The 10827-nt window shown below is 37.2% G+C and overlaps 1 protein-coding gene across 1 annotated transcript; it reads right to left on the reverse strand.

Annotated features, from left to right (window-relative positions):
- Positions 1-562: 562 nt before the first annotated feature.
- On the reverse strand, positions 563-3827 carry LOC140864259 (thioredoxin reductase NTRB-like). Its single transcript, XM_073268318.1, has 2 exons — positions 2750-3827; positions 563-825 (listed from the first exon to the last, which is right to left on the reverse strand). The coding sequence occupies exons 1-2, from the start codon at positions 3789-3791 to the stop codon at positions 755-757; spliced, it is 1113 nt and encodes a 370-aa protein (XP_073124419.1). The 5' UTR covers positions 3792-3827; the 3' UTR covers positions 563-754.
- Between the last annotated feature and the right edge of the window lie 7000 nt (positions 3828-10827).

Raw genomic sequence — 10827 nt, forward strand, 5'->3', positions numbered from 1 at the left:
ATTTATGTTATGAAAATTATATAAACAATATAAAAAAAATTATTCAAATTTTCGTTAACGAAGTTTTTCACATCCCAATGATGAAATCCTTGTTCCGTCCATGCCTAAACCTTGGAAATGGACCTGCCAACAACTGCCACACCAAGCTCATTGTCACACCACCACCATTTGCACAACATAATCAATCAAATTATGTAAAGAGGAAAATATGTTTAAAAAAAAAAAGGCTTTGTTTTTTTTATTTTATTTTTTTTTTAGTATTGTATTTAAACATTAAATTGTTTGTCATTCAAAAGAGGCTTATAAATTTGCTTAAAAAAAAGAATTATAAACAACCAGTAAAATACTTCGTCGAGAATTACTTCTGCATCCAAAATGATCCTAATCAAATATACATCTTCAGCTAACAATACGATATTTATATATGTGTATGAAGCGCCTCGGATGAACTTTATACCCTTGATTTTATTTATAAAATACATATTAAATCAATAATACAACACGTGCGTACAAAGCTCCTTGGATGAACTTTATACATGGGAATCGAGTCCGAGAGAGAGTATCATCCAACAGCCAGATATCAATAAAGAGAAGATAATATAATCCATCGTAGAATTTCATGGAAACGGTTCGGTTTTCAATCAACATTTTGAATGAGCAGTGATGATAAAAAAAAATTATCAATCCCAAATTTCCTTCTTTTATCTCAATCAGAGAAATAAATTTAAGAGCCACATGCAATTGACTTCAGTATTCAATCGCTCTTACCCTCTTGAGAACCAATCTCTTGAAGGTAATGTTCTGCATCTAAAGCTGCCATGCAACCTGTGTATAAATGTAGCAGAAAGAAATGATGTTTTAATTCGATTGAGAAAATGATGAATCTTCGTCAAACATGGAAAGAAAATTTTCTTTACATTCCTTTTGGGTAAACAAGTGAGTGATCACATCCATGATATTGGAAGTTATATTGTACAGAAATAGAACATATCACTTCTACAGTTCCTTTGCTTCATATTTCAACATTTTTCACCTATTAAATCCTTTCAATGGATTTTCATACCTCGGATATGTAATTGCACGCCGACATGGGCTAAAATCAACATTCTGTCAGATTGCAGACAAATTTAAAATGTTCTGAAATGGATGGAATATTCTTTTTCAGAGGCCAAATTGCGGATCCTTACTACAGTTAGAATCTGGGTATTCCTGGAAATTGGATGAAGCATATTGCCAAAGCTTAGAAGAGGGGATGGTTGTTCAGAAAACCTCAGGTTTACTACAGTTCTTTAATAATTAGGTTGTCATGCTTGCAAAGAAAACACATCCTTGATTTTACGAATTTAGAAAAAAAGGATATTTATGTCTAAGAATCTATGCCTGGTGGTCAGTATTCTAAACATGTCCAACTAGCTGTCATCAAGAATTTTTGGTGCTCAAACCCAAAAAAAAGTTGAAAGTTTATCTTTGTGCTGAAATAATTATATCTGGTCTATATCCTCAATCTAACATGAGATCCTAGTTCTTGACAAACATTTGTTAAGAAAATTCATGCATTGAATTAATGAATGTAGTTCGACCCAGCATTATAAAATACTAGCAGACGGAACACATACAGTGCGTGTATAATGCTATAAAGCACATTTATATTTTATTTTAATTAATAAAAGTAAATGCATTTTCGATGTTCGATCAAAAGTAGGTTACAAAAGTAAATGTAATTTAGTGTAACAAGGTCGGACCAATGCGGTAACTGGTTTTTATTAGTGGCTTAAGTTTAATTAATAGTACAGATACTTGAATTCTGACAAGTAACTGCTTCTATATATCTTTCCCAAAGTATCCAGAGTCGGGCAAATCTACTTACATCCCAGCTGGCCCCCTCAAAGAAAAAAAAGCATATCATGGGAGACCAGTCTTGGTTTAAAACTAGTGCTGGCAGAATCAAACTGAAGTGAAGTATTTATTGAACAATAAAGACCAAGTAATGTAAATGCTACAAGTCGATTCATCAAGGTTCTTTGTAGCATCAGGTACAATCAATTCAAGGTTGGAGTCCAATGGATACCCTGAGAAATAATCCTAAACTCGAGTACTTTCATCATTATTCTTTACTTGAGGAAATACTTCACACCCAGAAGTACAAGTCTAATTCCAAAAATCCTATTATCGAGATCCTCTTGTTCTTTCCTTTGAAAACTAACCAACCAAAACTTCACACATCTTTACAAGGAAGGAATGCCAAAGCTTTCAAATCAACTAACCGAGACTCATAAACCCATACAAGAAAGGAATTTCAATGAGATATTGTTCACCAAAGTAAGCATCCCCATAAATTGGACATTTTCACTGGAGTACGTATCAACTTCAAGAAGTCTCAAATTTACAAGAACTTACCTCTAATATCCCCGCATTTTCTCATTTAGCCTACCAAAATGCTACTTCGTGCTGTTGAAAATTCAAACATATCTACAGATATAAGCATCTTTTTTTCAGCATGCCTTTCTTTGGGCAAATTTCACTCATGGGTGATTCACAAAATCCGATTATTGCTTTCTTAGTTTGCTTGTTTATCTATTTAGATGTTTCTCAATTCACATCATAAAATAACCAATAGATAGAATACAAACAAAGAGTACAAACACAAGTAACACAACAAAACATAGGCGTCAAGAATCGCATGTATCATAAATTTATAATAGTAAATTTAGAAACGAATGACGCAAAGTAATACTACATATTGACTGACCAGTGCCAGCAGCAGTGATGGCTTGCCTGTACTTCTTGTCCTGAACATCACCAGCAGCAAAAACCCCTTGAACACTGGTTAGTGTGGTTCCAGGCTTCGTGATCACATACCCATCCGAATCCAATTCCAGTTGTCCGTCCAAGAACTTGGTCGCAGGTTCGTGCCCAATTGCAAAAAATAAACCCGAAACCTTCAAATCCGAAACCTCCCCACTCCCCACATTCTTCACCTTCAAGCCTCCCAATGTCCTATCCCCATATGCCTCAGCCACTGACGAATTCCACAACACTTCGATTTTTGGATTCGATAATGCTCTGTTTTGCATTATCTTCGACGCCCGAAATTCGTTTCTTCTATGTATAATGTAAACCTTAGAACCATATTTGGTCAAAAAATTGGCTTCTTCCATAGCTGAGTCCCCTCCACCAATGACCGCAAGGGGTTTATTACGAAATATAGGAGCTGCCCCATCGCAAACAGCGCAGGCGGATATGCCACGGTTCCAAAAGGTATCGGAACCAGGGAAGTTGAGGCGTTTCGCAACCGCGCCGGTGGCAACAACGACGGAATCAGCTAGAACCGTCTTCGAATCAGTAAATATTTTGAATGGCGAGGCTGATAAATCCATCTTAAAGACAGTTTCGGTGAATATTTGAGTACCGAAGCGGACGGATTGGGCTCGGCAGCGTTCCATGAGATCACCACCCCCGAGCCCATCAGGAAAACCGGGGAAATTCTCCACTTCGGAGGTTGTGGTGAGCTGACCGCCGGGAGCGATGTCGTTGGCCATCCAGCCTTCGAAGAGAATAGGTTTAAGCTCAGCTCGGGCGGCGTAAATCGCGGCGGTGTGGGCAGCGGGGCCGCTACCAATGATGCAGAGGCGTGTTTTCAAAGTCTGGAGATCGCTTTCCATAGCGGTGATCTTGGGAGAGGCGGCGGCGGCGGCGGCGGCGGCCGTAGTGGTGGTGAGGGTGGCGAGGCCAATTAGGTTGCGAGCTGATTTCAGTGCTTTTAAAACCTTTGGGAAATAATTGTGGCTCATTTGTCGACCAAAGCTTCTCCCTTTGCCTATTTTAGAATTCCCCCTCATTTCACCCTATATGTTTCATGACAATTTTCACTAAAATTAAATACTTCGCAAAATTATTCTTTTCTTTTTTCCCAAAAAACAAATATATTCTTTTCTTTTCCATATAAAAAAATGAGTATTACAATATCTTTCTAGTATATTATTAAAGAGCACAACATATATCATCGTTATTTTATTTTATACGTGGATAATCGTAACTTCACGTAATCAATTAATATCCGATTAACAACATATCAATCATGCATGATAATCAAGTAAGCCCGAGAAGTCCGTCAATCAGCTACGGATCAATTGCACAACAATATTTTGCGAATATCTATCATGTTTTATCTGTTGAATTTAATTATTTGTTTTGTATTTATACCCTTGGGATCAAGGGAGTGTTCAAGGAGCTAGCAGAGGTCTTACGAAATCTCATGAATTCAGTGGTTTACCTATGTTTTTTGTCAACTAAAATTCGACCGAATTCGAATGGCATGCGATAAAATAAACTTATTGCAAATATTCATTTTTGATGGCTGGTTATGTAAAAAGGGCAGTGTTGTCCTTTGTGTTGTAACACCACAGACAATACAGTGCAGCGAAAATTTAAAGCGTAAATAAAATACAAGTAATTAATTTTGCACGAGTATAAAACTCATGCGGGTACCTTAGGGGTAAATATTACTAGTAAACGTAAGATCAATCTTACAAAGTAATCCTAGTAATTTTACGAAAAGTCATTAAATCCTAAATTTCTCAACAAGTTGAGAAATCAAACTTTCATCCTAAAATACAACAGAGTATAAAAGAAATTGGATGCAACTCCCGTAGCCTAAATTTAAGAGACAAAAAAGATCTTCAATAACACAGTTCCCACAGTGTTATCTCTAATGTCTTCAACACGAACGGCAACACGGGGACATGCAACAACGATGGTTGCAAACCTTACTTCAGAGTTCTTCAAATTCTTCAACAGAATTCTTCAGAGTATGCGCAGTGTATTATCGTCTGAAGTCTCCATTCATCTTGTGCGTGAAATCCCCTTTTATAGATTAGCATTCAAATCTTGAAGATTTCCTTAAATAGAGTCCTACATGAATAAGGAAACATGTTTTAGTATGAAATAAAATCTATCAAATCTTGCAAATCAAATCTTGATAATATCGAATTATATTATATCAAATAATCACCTTATCAAGACATGATTTAAACTTGGCAAATATATCTTTAACATAATCGATATATACTCAGGATATTTACCATATATTTTATCTTGTCTAGAAAGCAAAATCTAATAATATCAATTAATACAAGGGCCGAAAATATCAAGGAATAAAATTCATTTCAATCTCCCCTTTTTGCTTTCTGGACAAAACATTGCATAAGTATGAAATAATCACAAACTTCCCCTGATTTTAAAATTTTTTTCCCCCTGAAGTGTTGTCCTTCGTGTCGTAACACGGTGGATAACATGGACAATAACACATGAGATTTTTTAATTCATATATCAGAGCATAAGTGGGGTAGAATATGCTAGTCTAGTTAAAGCATGTAAGAGCACTTGAGGCACATAACTAGAACGAACAAAAACAGTTATATTCAGATCAAAATTAAACAAATAAGGAAAGATGAGAGAAGAAGCAAAATCTAAATTTGATCACTATCGGATCCCTCTTGATCAGTAGTTTCATCCTCATCATGTTTAGTCCCAGATGGACCAGCTTCAGCTTGTGCACTATTATCTCCCCCTGTTTGGCCAGAAATGTCAAGTTGTCTCCGACAATCAGTCAAGATCATGCTATAGAATGCAATATCTTCCTATGCTTGCGCAATTTTCTCTTCAGCATGAGTCGTCAGCAGCTGAATAGCGGCAGTGGTGAATTCAAGGGTAGTAGGAGCAGGAATTATTTCTTCAGTGTTGTCACCCATATTGGCAACACCGGGTGCAACACCAGCAGCTTCAGCAGCAGGAGTAGGAGTAGCAGTCCAGGGCAAATCCAGAACTCGATTTCCCTTGAGAAGTCCAGCTGCTAACTTCAAAATCTCAGGTTGATCAGTGAGATCTTCTGTAATATTGCGGATGAAAGCTTGAGATTCCAAAATGCCATAGATCAAGGATGGGAAAGACAGCTTAGTATACTTGAGTCCTCCATCACCAAACTGGAGCACTGTCTTGAATACCATCTTCCCAAAATTGAAAGGACTTCCAGTCCCTATGGCATACAGAATGAACGCCTGTGGTCGTGTGATTACTGTAGAGTTCGAGGAATGCGTCCAATTCCTCACAGCAATCTTGTGAAGGACCGAATAAAATGAAGTCAACTTGGCTGCAGAAAAATGGTCAGAGAATTTCTTGACCAACCCACCAGTGAGGACAGAGATAACTTCATTAACATCTGGATGGGGTCCTTCATCAACATCGGGGGTTGAATATAGAGCGTTGATAACGGCTGGAGTAAACTCAAACATCCAACCCCGAAGATAAACCAAACCATACTTTGCAGATTCTGGATCTTCAATGTTTGCGGTCAGGTTTTCATAGAATTCCAGAATTACCCTCTTACAGTAGGGTATCACAACAACAACAGTAGAATAAAGTTGTCTAAGCTTCAGAAAATCAACAAGATTGTACCTATCGTAGGAGCGTACATCTATGTTTTTTTCATCCAGAAGACCTCTATGAGTGAAGAGAGGCCAGACAGCAACAGCATCACCAGAGTAAAACATGAGGGAATGAGTAACATCTATGTCATAGTCCTCATCAACAGTGTTGTCCGTGGTGTTGACGATACTAACAGCAACACTGGCATCAGTAGCAGAAACATCCTCTGTCTCTAAAGGCTCTTCATCAGCATCCATGCTGGAAATATCTTCAGAGTCTTCTTCATCTCCAATATCAGCACTCTTATCAGAAGAGTCAGCATCAGAGTCGGCAGAAGAAGAAGAAGAAGAAGAAGAAGAAGAAGAAGAAGAAGAAGAAGAAGAAGGAGGAGGAGGAGGATCATTAGCTTGATGGGATTTGCTTGCAGCAAACTCCTCCATCATCTCAGCATCAGGCTCATCATCGGAGAGATGAGCAGAGGGAGGAACAGACGTGGAAGCCTTTTCTTGCTTCAGGCTTTCCAAAATTTGTGCCAAGGTGGCATCTTCATCGGAACCAGCAGGTTCCTGAGGTACAGTTTTTCCAGGAGCATCCTTAGGCGGAGCATCACCAGAGGTGCTTGAATCATCACTCTCAAATGTAGATTCAACAATAAGAGCGGAGGCAGATGCAGCAGTGGAACCGGAGGATTTAGTACGAGCAACAAACTCGTAGTTAGCATCATCAGAATCATCGCCGGAGCTGCGATCCTCTTCGGCCATGGAGATACGAGGATCCTTGTAAAAACGCTTAGACTGGGTGAAATCAGGGTTGTAACCTGCCTGCCTTTTTGATCGGCGAGCCATCGGTGGAGGGGGATGAACTCGATTCAGGACAAAAAAAATCAGGTGGATTCTCGAGATCAATGGCGTTCCCTGGTTCGCCCGGCATGAGAACAACAAGTGGACCGGGTTCCATGAGAACTGGAACAATCGGCAGAGAAGACCTCGTGGATGGAATTTCCGGTGTTGTAACACCGGCAGCAACATTGGGTTCTTTATGGCCCATCTCGCTTCGAATGTCTTGATGATCAAGGTCTGCCATTGCAATAAAATTTGAAAGTGAGAGAAGGGTAGGGTTTGCAGAAAACTCAATCGGGTAATGGAAAAATTAGGAGAATGATAACACCCGATTAAAAAAGGAACCAAATATATAAGAATCCTATCACAAAACGGTAACATTTTCCCTCTAACAAACTCATAATTACCCTGATCCCTGATCGCCCTCAAGTTACAACGGTAACTTTCCTAAACGGCCCAAAATTTTAAAAGCCAAGATTTAAGAGATAAAATCCCATAAATAAGGAAATAATCCGAGATAAATATTTCAGCCCAAATCTTCCAGAATTACCTCCACATCAGTCTAACTCTACTGAAATAAAAGGCAATCACAAAAATTCAATTTTTAGTAAATAGGGTAATTTATCAAAATTTGTCTATTTGGAACCTTACCCAAAAACAGAACCCTATTACCAAAAATGCATATGCATGACCTATTTTATTCCTAAACAGAGTGTAACATAAAATAAAAATGCAATCACAAGCAAACGATATATTGACAAGTGTAGTGTTGCTTCTCATGTTGCCAACATCATCAACAACACCATAGTTTTTCAAAAAGCATTTGAGACTTACACACTTGATTACCCTTGATTTAGAAAAATTCCAGAAGTGGTAGGCTGCACACTAAAAGAACAGACTTCATTGGACTCAATTAGGTAGTTTTTTCTATTTCTTCTGATTATTTAGAAAGCTTATTTATATGACAATGGTCATCAAACTTTATTAAAAAGCTGAACACTGAATTTGCAAAACCACCGTGTTTATATGGGACAAGAACATGGAATACACGTACATCCCTCAACTACTTTGTGGTTTAGTCAGAGTTCGATTTGTAAGGGCCAGTGTGTTTCAATAAAAATTTTGCAGAAAAACTTGGCATTGATTGAATCAATGAAACAGAGATTTAAACACTACACATAACAGAGTGAGTGCAGAATGCCTAAAATTCCAAAAATGCATGACAAGAAAAACAACAGTATTGTCGGTAGTGTTATAACACCGCAGACAACAAACGCAAAGGATTATAATGCACACATGCTGAGAGACCTCCGAAAAGTTGAGAATCTCTCATGATCTAATGCTTTAGTAAAAATGTCTGCCAATTAGTTATTGGTTCCAACAAACTCCATTCGAATCATACCTTTTTCTACCAAATCTCGAATAAAGTGATGACGAATGTCAATGTGTTTTGTGTGTGAGTGTTGAACTGGGTTCTTTGATATATCAATAGCACTCGAATTATCGCAATAAACAATGGGGGGTTCACTCTTAAAACCATAGTCTTCAATCATTTGGTTCATCCAAAGAATTTGTGAACAACAACTTCCGGCTGCCACATATTCTGATTCAGTAGTCGAAAGTAACAAATAATTTTGCTTACGACTATATCATGAAACCAAATTATTGCCAAGGTAAAAACACTCACCCGTAGTGCTCTTTCTATCATTCACATCACCAGCCCAATCAGCATCACTAAAACCTACAAGGTTAGTGTTGGTTTCCCTCGTATACCACAATTCCAAATCCAATGTACCCGAAACATATTTCAAAATTCTCATAACAGCTTTTAAATGGGTTACCTTTGGATCAAATTGGTACCTAACACATAAACACACACTGAACATGATATCAGGACGACTAGCAGTCAAATACAAAAGACTTCCTATCATGATGCGATACATGGTGTTGTCAACACCAGCCGCAACACTGTCTTTTCCTAATTTTTCACTCGAGCCCATAGGAGTTTTCATGTTCTTAACATTCTCTTTGCAAAACTTTTTTACCAAATTCTTTGCATACTTACTTTGACAAAGAAAAATCCCATCATTTGATTGCTTAACTTGCAGTCCAAGGAAAAAAGTTAATTCTCCTACCATGCTCATTTCAAACGTAGAAGACATGCATTCAACAAAACTATCAACATGCTTTTGAGAAGAAGCGCCAAAGATAATGTCATCCACATAAACTTGACAAATAAGGATTTCACCTTTGGTCTTTTGAATAAAAAGGGTTTTGTCAACCTCACCTCGTTTGAAGCCAATTTCGAGCAAATATTCGGTCAACCTACCATACCATGCTCGTGGAGCTTGCTTCAAACCATAGAGTGCCTTCTTTAACTTGTAAACATGATCCAAGTGGTGTGGATCCTCAAAGCCTTTGGGTTGCTTCACATACTGTAAGAACCCGATTTTAATATGTTAATTAATTTGTGTGTTAAAAATATGTATTAATAAATATCGGTTTATAGACGATATTAAAATGCATATTTTATTTTTAGAGCACACAGGAGTTGAAATAACTCAAATCGGGTCAAGTTTTAACCCCGAATGAATAAAATAAGACACACATTAAACCAATATATATCTAATAACATGGATATACATACAATATATGGTATATCTTTTTTCCTCGATTTTATCTCTCCTCCAGATTCTTCAACGTATGCGTCCGTTTTCTTCTTCTTTTCTTTAAATTTTCTTCATCACTTCAAATCTCCGTATCTTCTTCGTTTTTGGCCGGATTTCAAAAATAAATATAGTTCTGGAATCCCCGCGACGTAAACTTTAATTTGATACCGATATCGTAAGTTTTCTCGCGATCTGTTTGAACTCGACTCCGACCAGCCGCCGTCTTCGCCGCCCCTAGCCGCCGTCCGATCGCCGCCTGAGCGAGGAGGAGCGTTGTTCCGGTTGTTTAGACCTTTAATTCGAAGTCTTGAGGTATATTTCAAATTTAGGATTTCGAATTTTGGGTATTTCGATTCAATTGACATCCGATAATTGATATTTGATTTATTATTGATTGTAGGTATTATATTGGAGTTGATTGAAGGTATTCGATAATTTTCAGAATTTAATTGGGAATATTTCGAATTTCCAGATTTTTATGTATTGGGATTTTTGAATTTTAAGGTTACTTAAATCACTATTTAGATGTTAAGATGTGTTAGAATTGATATATATACATTTCAGAATTTTTAGGAATTTTCTGGGAAAATTCAGAATATGAATATGTTGGTATTTCAACTTTTAGAGTCGTTTATTCGATAGTTGGTCATTGATAGGATGATTTAATATGAAATATGGATAATTGGAAATGTTAGTTTGATTTTTAGATTTAGTTTTAATAATATTCAGATTTGTAAACGGAAATAGGAATTGATGTGAAATAAATTGTTTTTCACAGGATTGGAGTATTCGAATATTACTTGATATATTCTGTGGTAAATTAAGTGTTGGTTGAGGTACGTATGAGCTGTTTATATTACGACGCCTATAATGGCATGTAATGATATTAATTATTT

This window comes from Henckelia pumila, chromosome 4, assembly GCF_033568475.1.
Source record: "Henckelia pumila isolate YLH828 chromosome 4, ASM3356847v2, whole genome shotgun sequence".
NCBI lineage: Eukaryota > Viridiplantae > Streptophyta > Magnoliopsida > Lamiales > Gesneriaceae > Henckelia > Henckelia pumila.

Bases quoted from the DNA above. Each gene is read 5' to 3' on its own strand.
- LOC140864259 (XM_073268318.1), bottom strand. From the start codon at position 3,791: ATGAGCCACAATTATTTCCCAAAGGTTTTAAAAGCACTGAAATCAGCT. The intron at 826-2,749 runs GTCAGTCAATAT...ATTTATACACAG, and splicing joins CATCACTGCTGCTGGCACTG to GTTGCATGGCAGCTTTAGAT.